We start from the raw sequence: 11,735 nt of genomic DNA on the forward strand, positions 1-11,735 counted from the left end.
TTTTAAATTAAATTATGAATCTGAAGTTTCCTTTGGGTTAGAATCAAAATAACCTCTTGGGGCAAGCCTGAGGTATAATCAAGTTCTGAGGTTATGGACTCATTCACCCAATAATTGTTTATTTGAATACTTACGGTCAATCAGATCACACGTTTAAGTATTATCCAATCATGGTATTGACCCCACAAGCCAGTATCATCAACAAGCTTCAGAGATACAGACATTTAAGGACTCTTTATAAGTCCTTAAACCCTGCAGTTTTTATCAGTAAAGTTGTCATACAGTCCTAATAATTTTCTCCCACATAACCCTTCCCACAAAGCTCTGTGAAGAATGTAAAAGTCACTGAATTTAAATTACAAAATTGAGCTTTCATTGAGTTGATGTCTTACTATACGTTCAATTAAAAATGGACTAAGAAGGAAAAAGAGACACATAGATAGAGAGCAAGCTGACAGCTGACAGTGGCAGGGGGGAAGGTTGGGGGGCTGAGTGGGGTCAGGGATTGAGCAAAAAAGAAAAAAACCTCATGACGTGGACAACAGTGTGGTAATTGTCCAGGGAAGCAGGAGTGGGGGAGAGGGAGGAGGGTAAAGGGAAGATAAATGGTGGTGGAAGGAGGCTTGACTTGGGGTGGTGAACACACAACACAGTGTTTGTGTTGGAGAATTGTGCACCTGAAACCTGTGTAATTTTGTTAATCAGTGTCACTCCAATAAATTCAATAAAAGGAAAAAAAGAAAAAAACATAAAAATGAAAAAAAAAGTTCTCTGGACCTAAATGTAATAAGAGTTACAAGTAATATTTGTTGATTGTAACTACAAAAACATAAATGATATTTAAAAATAGTATAAATAGGTAGATATTTTGTTCTAAAATAAACTATTATAAAAATGTAAAATTACTATTTCCCCTATTAATTCAAAGAGACTAGCGATCATACCCAGCAAGTCAAACATGAAATAGGCAGGGTCAGAACTAATTTGTTTATACGTTTTGAGGGTATTTTCATAAACTCTGGTCTTGGAATTGTTTTAAGCTGAAACTGTGACTTCTTTTTAGATGTAAAATTGAGAAATTAGAAAGTTTTTAGGAGCAATTGGAGTTTTTCATCATATTTTATAAAGTGTCTAATTTATATTTATCAGTAATGTAAATATTTTCAAATTATACATTATCTATTCACCATATTGATCCAGAAATTAAAACATCTATCAAATACCATTTCTTATAGTTTCCCAGTGTGTATAAGAGAGGCAAAGAAAATATACATGGTATGAGATTTTAAAAATATCATTAAAAGCTTCTAATTTGAAAATTTTAATGAAAAGAATGAATATGAATATTTTATCTGACTTCATTGGTATGATACTTCAGTATGCATTTTATTTCAGAAGAACAACAAGAATGATTACTCCAAGAGTAGTTAATACTAGTTACAGGCATTTCAGAAACTGTCTAGCAGCAGATAAAAAGCAACCTAAAAGGAAAAATAAAAGATCTCCACATTCTTTTGCATTAGTCATTTTTAGAGGAATATCTTTGGGATGCAAGGGCACCTCCTCCTTGTACAATTTTCCTCTGAACCCCAGTTTCTCCCTTACCATTCTTGTTTTCATCCATCCTATGGGCCCTCCTGCTTCCCTTCACCCATTATGTTTCTGGTTTGTTTTGTTTTCTTTTTCTCTAACACCTGTGGCTTGAAAATGGGTATTCCTCTGGGAATTATTGATTCTTTCTGTGATATAAAAACTTATCATTTTAACTACATTTTTATAGCCTGGATGTTTGCTTTCTTATGAACTATGTTTATGAGATGGTTTAGATTCTGTAATTAGAATTAATATGCACCTAGTACGTCTTTGATCTGGCCTCAGGAACCATTCTTCAGCTCTGGGCTGTGTTTCCCCTGGGCTCCCTCGCCACTTGCATTCCCTTACTGATGGTCATTCACAGCACCGTGTTTCAGGGGCAGCAACTTTACTTCATGCTTTGTCCCTAATGAGATCACCAGCTCCGGTCAGTCTTTATCTCCAGTCTCCTTTCCTCCCCGTTGGCATTTTATTATTTTTCTAGCCCAGAGGAGCCAGACTGCTAGATTGGGTATTTCTTGAATTTACATATTGTAATCTCATCTGCTCACTTCCTGAGGTTGTCACTGTACATTTGATAATTCTATTATTATAGATCATTATCTTTGAAGCCATTTTGTTTTTCCACAGGAGCGTCTGGAACCCCTGCTGACCTGTCCTTAAAGAGTGACTCTGAAATATATCTATACTTAATCAGAAAGTTTCAAAAAAGTAGATGTGTATTTCTGTAACTAGAAACATTAAGGCTTCTCTTTTAAACACACTTTGAATGACTTAAAATTTCAAAGCTGTCAAAAGATTTTATTTGCATGTATGTCTCTGTATTTTATTTTTCCTTCTATCTATGTTTATATCTACATATGTAATATCTGTCATACCTTATATGTATATGAGCATAATAGATATATTTTTATAAATCTACAAATGCCTATTTTTTAATAAATAACTGTAGTCTCATATTTTACCTACCCTAAACTAAGCTATTTTCCCATCTTGATCTTCTGTGTTTTGCTTCCTGAGAGTCAAAAAGGAAATCAAACTTGCCCTTGACCAACTAAAATGGATTTTATAGTCTCTTTCAAAAGTAGTTTAAACATCTTAAAGCAGAAGGAGATGTTAAACAAAACCTGCTACTTCCTGATGTTGAGATGAGGCTGAAGTTCCATCTGTCAGGGAGGAAGGGGCAGGGCAGGAGGTGGAAGCCAGTCTCCCACGCTCTCTGCAGCGTACCACATAGACTAAGGAAGTCTCTGAAGCCTCCCCTCGGTCTGTATGTCACACACATGATATTCTGGGTTCTAACCCTCGGCACATGAGAATTACCATATTGGATGTGAAGGGTTGGGGAAAAGGTCTGCTGTCATATCAGCTGAACTGTCAGACAGGAGCTGACAGTGAATAATGACATCAGAGATGAGTCACAACACCCAGCTGCAGCAGCCTGAGGCCACTCGGAAAAGGAGCAAAGAGCCTCACATGTCTCAGAAGGCCTAGAAGTGCTTCTGCCTTATAGAACGGTCCACTGCTAATACTGGTGGGGAAAAACATTAAGAAACAATTAATTATATTCACTATATGTGATCTGGAAAAGCAAAGAAATAGATCTGAAGTTTGGAAAGACATAGGCAAAATGAGTGAAATTAAATTCAACAGTTTTCTAAACTTATACAAGTATTACTAATTTTATTTTCTATTTTTAAAAATATTAATCATGCAAGAAGATCATGGCGACTTTGTTTCTTGTTGGAAACTTTCTGTTCTAAAAAAAATAAGAAAATAATTATAGCTTTCTACTTGAAGCATTTTTAAAGAGCTTTTAATGAGCCCTGCTGGAAAATTAGACACAATCAAGTATTGCTTATAGGAATAATTCAGTTTGCTGCTAAAATAATTTCTCAGGAATTATCATGCTAGTTAGAATGTCTGTCATCAGAAGGATAAGAGATAAATTCTGGAGAGGATATGGAGAAAAGGAAACCCCTGTGCACTCTTAGTGGGATTGTAAATGGATATGACCACTGTGGAAAACAGTATGGAGTCTTCTCAAAAAATTAAAAATAGAGCTACCATACAATCCAGCAACTCTACTTACAGGAATATATATGAGGGAAATGAAAACACCATACTGAAGGGACATCTGACCCTAGTGTTCACAGCAGCCAATATATGGAAACAAAGTACGTGTTCATTGCCAGGTGAATGGATAATGAAGTGGATAAAGAAGAACATATATACAATGAAATAATATTCAACCATGAAAAGGAAAGATGTCTTGTCATTTGTGACAATATGGATAAATTTTGAGGGCATTACAGAGGAATGCAATACAGAGGAAGACAAGTATTTTATGATTTCACTTTATGGGGAATCTAAAAAACAAAAATAAAAATAATAGGATAAGAGATCAGATTTTTGGTTACTGTGGGTGGGGATGTAGGATGGGGGAGTTGGATAAAGGTTGTTGGAATGTGCAAACTTCCCTTTATAAGAACTTGGGAATGTAATGTTCAACATAATGACTGTCGTTAACACTGCTGTACAGCATAGTCAAGAGTTGTTAAGAGAGTTTTCATCACATAGAAAAATTTTTTCTCTCTTCTGGTATCTATAGGAAATGATGATGTTAACTTATTGTGGTAATCATTTCATAATACATGTAAGTCAAGTCATTATGCCATATACCTTAAACTTATAACAAAAACAGTTCTATCGTCGGGGGGGAATTTGAAATTTGTATTTTTAAGAACAAATGCTTTAACTTCTACACAATGTGTGAAAGTGTGACAGTGAGGCCATGCTTGTCTCACTGAGTATGGTAAAGGACCACACTTCCTGGGTGTTTGGCTCAGCACACCAGGCTCAACATGCAGGCCTCCAGTAAGTTTATCTGCATTGTTTGGGTTACCTTATGGAACAAATTAACTGGATAATCGCCAAATTTATGCCATTTAGAGATAAGCTTCCTATGAGGGGAGTAATATTTTGACATTAAACAATCTTTATAAGTAAGCAATTGTTGATTTTCTTAAAAATATATGTAGAACTTGTTGAATTTGTGGTGTAAAGCCCAGATATTATAATACAATGTTACTTTCTTTGTAAGTACCTTACAAAGCACTTACCTTACCCTGCAGATACTCACTAAATTAAAAAAAAAGGTATTAAAATCTTGGAAAGTTTTTCTCTGCATGTGGACTTTTTTCTATTTTAACTGAGTTTGATGTGTGTTATGCATGTGACAGCAGAAACGTTGAACTCCTCCTTGTCACCGATGCTTTCCTTTGTGTTCCTTGCTTGCAGGCACCTGAGCAGCCTAGTGACCGTGCTGTCCAGGCAGCATATGCGATGGCTGTGGGACTTCGGTGGAAGACAGCCCTTCTGGATAGGCAAGTATCAGCGCTGTGCTGCAGAGGGCCAGTGGTCGCCTTTTACAGCGGCGAGGGATGGTAGATGGTTGGACAGTTTGTCTTTTCAAACTCTTCTTAATTACGCAATAGTTTAATTTTTAGACTTCTATCTCAAGGAAATAATAAGGGATGAGGGTCTACATGTAGGTAAACGAATTCAACAAGTGGTATTTCTAAAAGTACAAAGTTAGAAATAGTTAGCAATAAAGTATGGTTCAAAAATCATAATATAGCCATGTGAAGGGATATTTATTATTTAGTACTTTACAAAAGCATCAAACACTGTATTAAAGACATGAACAAATGCCTCATGTTTATTAATATTCAATAAATACATATTGAATGAACATTATACATAAAGTACGTAATGCATTTGTAGCAAGGTACTAAGTAAAAAGGCAGGGTGTATAACCATATGAAGTAGGAAATAATTTAAGATAAAGAAATTTATATACATGAGTTATATATACATTTATATATTTACACATATAACATGTATGTGTATATATTAAAAGAAATGTCAAAGAATTAGAAAAGTTTAACTTCCAGTTGAGAATTATATGTGGTCTTAATGTTATCCCTTGTTTTCTGAAGTTTTAATATTTCCTACAATTTTAACAATAATACAAACCCATTCAAGCCACTTTAGAAATAGAATTCTCCCAGCCAGTTCAAGTTGGTGTTCTCACCATCTCTCCTTAAAGGTATTGTATTTCAAGGCACCCCAATAAACTTGTTCTTGGCTTCTCAAGGTCTCTTTCCTACACAGTGAGTCTCTAAATTCTGAAATTATCTGACAGTATTATGGTAAGGCTACAGGATGTTTTCTTTATATCCACAACAGCTGATTTTAAGGCTCTATCCCCACCAAGTACTTAGGTATAGCATGATCCAATGAAACAATCTAGAGCAAGATAGGTCATTCCTAACCAGAAGTGCTTTGTTTTATTATACCCAAACACACTGACTGAGATTCGGTTGGAGAAGGTCGTGTGTAACTGAGATTGTTTTCACAATCATGTTTGATTTGGGAGATGTCAGGTCACGCTATTTCAGGGGAGCCTTTTCTCATTTTCTTCTTCTTCTTCCTATTATAAAAAAAGAGCATGAGGAGGAGGAACAACTTCTTTAAGAAAAATTGTAAGAGCTTTGCAACATTAAAATGTAATTTGCAAAAACTGACTGTGGAACTAGAAAGGCAGGTTAGGAAAAGTGCTTTTTGTTGGAATTGTTGCAGATCGAAAAGATCTTAGGCTCCAGACTAAAAATAATACTTAGTAAGTTACTTCCACTTAGGAAAGCCAGGACATTGAAATGATGAGGAAGAAGGGCAATAGACAACAGTATATCTGTGTCTTCGTGATGGAAGTTCTGCCTGTAAGGTGATATAAATAATAATTGCCATTATTAAACATGTATATGCCCTGTGCTTCACATGCATTATCTTATTTCACCCTCAAAGCAGCCCTAGTGTACTATTTTTATTCCAGTTTGTAGATGGGGAAACTAAAACTTAGAGTGGTTAAGCACCCTGCACAAAGATGCTCAGTGAGTGAGTCTAGAGCTAGGGTGTGAGTTCTGATCTGCCTGACCCCAAAGCCTCATGTACTTAGTTGTGCCCCGTGGGATCCCCAGTCCCGTTCTGTGTTTTATGTTGTAGGCCCACGTTTGCTCAGAACAATAGACCGATATGATATCCAGGTATAAGTGTAATAAAATCATTTGGCACATTCTTTTGTCACCTTAGGTTTGAATGACAAAATTCATGCTGGCCACTGGGAGTGGATTGGCGGCGAAACTGTCACCTTCACCAGCTGGAAGAGAGGGCCTGCTCAACCTCCGAAGCCTGGCAAGAACTGTGTTTTGGTTCAAAGACAAGGAAAATGGCAAACAAAGGACTGTAGGAGGGGCAAACCTCACAATTATGTGTGCTCCAGGAAACTCTAAATGTAACTGGCCTACAGGTGCCCAGTGGGATTTCTCACCTATTTATTTAGAGGATTTGTGCATATTGCTCAATAGAAAACAAGGTGTCAGGGCTGACTTGCTACATTTTTCGTTATAGTCTATGAGTGATTGTATTTAGTGAAAAAGGGAGCATAAATGAATAGCTCCAGGAAGACTGATAAATGAACATTTCTTACAGGAAGAAATGCAATTCTTGCATCTCAGTACTTTTCAGAATAAATGCCTGATGTGGTATGTGGTACAAGATTTGCTTATTCTAGGAGACCACCCCCCTGACCCCATTCCATATCTTAGCACCAATTTTATGGTCTTTGGATTTTTTGATCCCAATACCTGAAATGAGCCCATTCTGAAATCAATATTGCACGGACTTCTAATACTTCAGTGTGAGCGAAGCTAACGCTAGTTAAATCAAGGTTAAACTGCAAAGGGATGCCTCGCTTTGTCCTTTTGGCACACTTTCAGATGTGAAACCGGAGATAAAAGGCTGTGTGAGTCAGAAGGAGAGTTCTCTGCAGTGAGAAGGGAAAACTTTAGATGGAAGAATCTTGCCAGTGGAAGCTTGTCTGCACAGCTCTAGTTCAGGTAAGAATTCAGAGGCTACCTGTGCTTCAGAGGCCTACCGATCACTGCTCCTGAGGCAGATCTCCTTTTGCAATAAAAATGTTGGCACTGTGTCATCCCAAGGCTAATGATTGGATTTACCGGCCTTACAGAATCATGAGAAATTTGAAGTAACATGAGCCTCTCTATTTTTCATGTTTATAGTACTGACTAGAATTTCTCAAGGACATTTGGAATAAAGAGTATATTTAAATGATAGTTAATATATGGAATAAAAATACTGCTGTCTCAGAAGTGTCCCAATGAACTATGCTGATGAACAAGGAAAAATAATACCAAAAACAAAGCCCTTGAGAGCCTATATTCTCAGAAAGCATTTTGATACAATTTGAGCCATTAAATCTTTAATATTTGTAGAAATGCCATGTTAACTCAGTTCTCTAATGTAAAGGTCCCTTATTAATTTATAATGTTAGCTGAGTGAAACATTTTTTTAGCAGTGAAGCATGTTGCAGACTTACAAGAACTCCCTTCTAAAATCAAGGTTTAATTATAGGAAATCAGAAATTTATGTCTCAAACATTTACTCAAAATTTCCCTCTTTTCGGAATCACTAAAAAATATGGTTGTGCCAAATGTAACTCGCTGTATGGCACCAGTGTAGTTCAGAGTCAAAATGAGGTGACCAAGCAGACCAATATTTCAGTGTGGGTTTTATTTCAGTAATATCTTGAGCGCAACTAAAAAAGACTGAAGAAATTTAGTCAAGTTTCTGGATATAAAACATGACAAGCTTATTTCATTTCCATTCATTTATCACAATTTTGGTTAATAGAAATGTTTAAAAAGAGAGGCTGGGATAGGGTTTAGACATTCTATCTCATAATAAAGTTAAACATCATGGTGTAGTCAGGAGGCCCCTTAACCTTAAACATCACCAGTAGGCTCTAGACTGGCATTACATGCGTATCTCCTATAGGACACAAACAGTCTCTGGTATTTAACTGAAAGATGCAAAAACCCATCCTTTGTATCAGCTCCAATCCCCTCTGATCCACTGGCCTCTGCCCTGTGGAAAGGTGGGATTCCAGATAAAGAAACGAAGAGTGGCTTACTTAAAGGGTTACATCCTAGGAGAGAAAGTAAAAGTTTGAGGAATGAGGAATTCAGGGGCCACTTCTTCCTACTGGAACTCTAGAATATGTTAAGTCTTTAAAACTGAAACTCCACAGCAGCTATGGAGAACCTGTTTGGCATGATATACATTATTATACAATGATGACTATAACTACAATGACAGTGATATTAAATGTAATTGCAATGTTAGCACAAGGAGACTCTGTTTTTATTTTTTATAGCAACCAGAAATACTACTAGAATGTTTAAAAATATTTCTGATCGTGAAGGCAATAATCAAGTTGTAAAATCCAATTGAAAGAAGATACAAATAAAAATTCAGGCAAGCTCTAGCTGGTGTGGCTCAGTTGGTTGGGTGTCATCCTGCAAACCAAAAGGTTACAGGTTTAATTTCAAGAGTCACATGCCTGGGTCACAGGTTCAGCCCCCACTTGTGGTGCATATGGAAGAAAGGCACCAATCGATGTCTCTCACATCGAGGTTTCTCTCCCTCTCTTCCTCCCTCCCTTCCCCTCTCTCTAAAAATAAACATTTAGGCAAGTGTGGGTGCTGGGTAATATTCTTCATGACCTTCATTTCTTTCTCAAGACTGGGCTTCACTGGCAGAGGTTGGGGTGGGAGGGGTGGGTGGAAAGAAGTAAATGACCGTCATGGTTCTCTCCACCTTGGTTGGTCACTGTTGCCATTCAGGTTTCTGGTTGGAGCAGGAAGGAAGGAAATAATGCCAGGGTAGAAAGGTAATGGGAGGTTACAGAAGAGGAAAGGGGAGAGAGGAGAGAAGGGTTAAGTAAGAAGAGGTGGTGACTGATAGTAGCTAAGGAGAAAAGCACCAGAAAGAAGGTTCTGGAGCCACCTAGCTCTCCTCCCTACACTTGAACACTGACTCGGGAAAAGACCCATTTTATCCAAAGGCGTCAGCCCAGCACAACTGTGTGTAGCTTTTCAGAATCGTGTGATGTTTGGTCTTTAACGAAACCTACATGTATACGGCATATATTTGCTGAACATAAACTTGTAAAGCATATGATAATTATTTTATCTCTTCTGGGGAGTGGTAAAAATGAACCAGATGACATTTATTTACATTTCTGTTTTTTAAATTTTTAATGCAGCCAACAAGAATTGACACATGTTCATTAACGGTATAGTTCTGTATAATTTAAACCATAAATTGGTGCTGATTAATTTTTGCAACAAAGCAGCATATTAAATGTCCTGTATCTAGTTTGTATCATACTTAATAAAATAAACATTTCTGAACCACTGTTCCTTTAGTTTTTAACTTTTCATATTTATTCTACCATTGGTAGAAGGGAAGGAGAAGAACACTCAACATGCCTTTTTTATTCTGACTTCCAGATCAGCATTTAGTCACATGGCTTCATTCCATTCCCCTAGCCACCCATCCATTCATGCACTATTCATTCAGGAAGTATTGGATATGGAGTGCCAACCCTGCATAGCTAATATATGCAAATTTCTAATAAAAAAGATTGTATTTATTTTTTAGAGAGAGAAGAAAGGAGGGAGAAAGCGAGGGAGAGAAACACAGATGTGAGAGAGAACCATTGATCAGCTGCCTCTCCCACATGTACCCCAGCAGGGGACCAGGCCCACAACCCAGGCATGCTCCCTGACCAGGAATTGAACTGGTGACCCTTTGCCTTGGGGGGTGATTCCCAACCAGCTGAGCCATACCAGTTCAGGGCTCTAATAGCCCTTCTTTTTAAAGTGTAGAGCTTTTTATCAGGGAGGATGTCACAGAGGAAATCACTGATTACATTATCCCTTTTCAGCAGTGGAGGGAAACATACTGATACAAACAGCTCAGGATGTCTCTTGTTATATTTCTCTCCTGATTAGGACACTGGTGTTAACTTCCTGAATTTGTAATCAACTCAAAGTGTTGTTGACAGCAGCTATCCAAAATTCCCTGTCTCCAGATCAAGTTAGGACCTACAGTTTTCAAATCTAGCTAACTTTTTCGCAACAATTATTTTTTTCCAAAAATATAGCAGTATGTGTCTCTCTGTGTCTTTGAGATTCCTGGAGTAACAAAAATAGAGAGCTTTGATGTCACCTCACCGGACATCCATACTGTGCAATAAGGAAGACTAAAATCCTCAGAAGTTAAAGTGGGAAGAAATTACTTCTAGAACTAGTGTCTTCTAATTATTCACACATCTATTACCACTTTGAGTGGTTTTACTGTTGTCAAGTACAGCGTCTTTGAATGATGAATATGATTAAATTCACCATGTACTTGAACACATTGTAAGTAAAAAAAGATGGACATAAAAGGCATGTAACCAGAATAGGCAGATCTATAAAGACAGAAGGTAGATCAGTGGTTTCCAGGGGGTGGGAGAAAAGGAAATTGAAACTAACTGCTAATAAGTGCAGACTTTCTTTCTGAGGGGGTGGAAATGTTCTGGAATTGGATAGTGGTGATGGGTGCACCACATGGTGAATATACTGCAAACCACTGAACCATACACTAAACAATGCTGAATTTTATGTTATAGGAAGGGTATCACACTAAAAATGCTATTTAAAATCACCATATAAACATTTATTTTAGAAAGCTATATAAATGGGTTGATGTGTTTGACTCATCCAAGACACTTGTTCCAGTAATTACCCCATATCTCACCCAGGTTTCTGTTTATCTTTTTACATAGTTGGTTAAGGGGAAAAGAATGCTCATTTAATGTAGTTTTTAATTTACAGTGCCGCTTTATTGATTTTCCGTCTCTCCCATTAATTATGAGAGAACTGTTGCTGATGGCAGAGTGTGTCTGGATGTCTGTAATGTCCAGAATGCCATGATTTTCTTAAAATTAATTTTACAAGTCTTTAGAACAGGATCATGCAGGAAATGAATACACTGTCCTTGTAACTTACAAATATAACTGTTCATTTTTGAACATTTTTATAGGTCTTACATTCTACTAGGCAATAAAGTTTAGTTTATCTTAAGATGGAACAGAACAAAAATAAACCAACACTTCCATTAAAGGCCTTATGGTAACCTGCAATACTTTTTCCAAGCAATGAAGTGTGAGT

General features: G+C 37.0%; 1 protein-coding gene across 6 annotated transcripts in view; it reads left to right on the forward strand.

Moving 5' to 3' along the window:
* Window positions 1-10,178, forward strand: part of FREM1 (FRAS1 related extracellular matrix 1) — a 160,492-nt gene extending 150,314 nt beyond the window's left edge. For 5 of the 6 annotated variants that reach the window (XM_045840791.1, XM_045840792.1, XM_045840790.1 and 2 more), the window contains 2 exons: window positions 4,894-4,979; window positions 6,748-10,178. In XM_045840791.1, the coding sequence (XP_045696747.1) occupies window positions 4,894-4,979; window positions 6,748-6,947 (286 nt within the window). In that variant the 3' untranslated portion in view covers window positions 6,948-10,178. The remainder of the gene's footprint in view (window positions 1-4,893; window positions 4,980-6,747) is intronic. The other variant, XM_045840794.1, reaches the window with a different exon arrangement.
* Window positions 10,179-11,735: the final 1,557 nt, after the last annotated feature.

Source organism: Phyllostomus hastatus, unplaced genomic scaffold, assembly GCF_019186645.2.
Source record: "Phyllostomus hastatus isolate PE091 unplaced genomic scaffold, TTU_PhHast_1.1 phas_contig_34, whole genome shotgun sequence".
Taxonomy (NCBI): domain Eukaryota; kingdom Metazoa; phylum Chordata; class Mammalia; order Chiroptera; family Phyllostomidae; genus Phyllostomus; species Phyllostomus hastatus.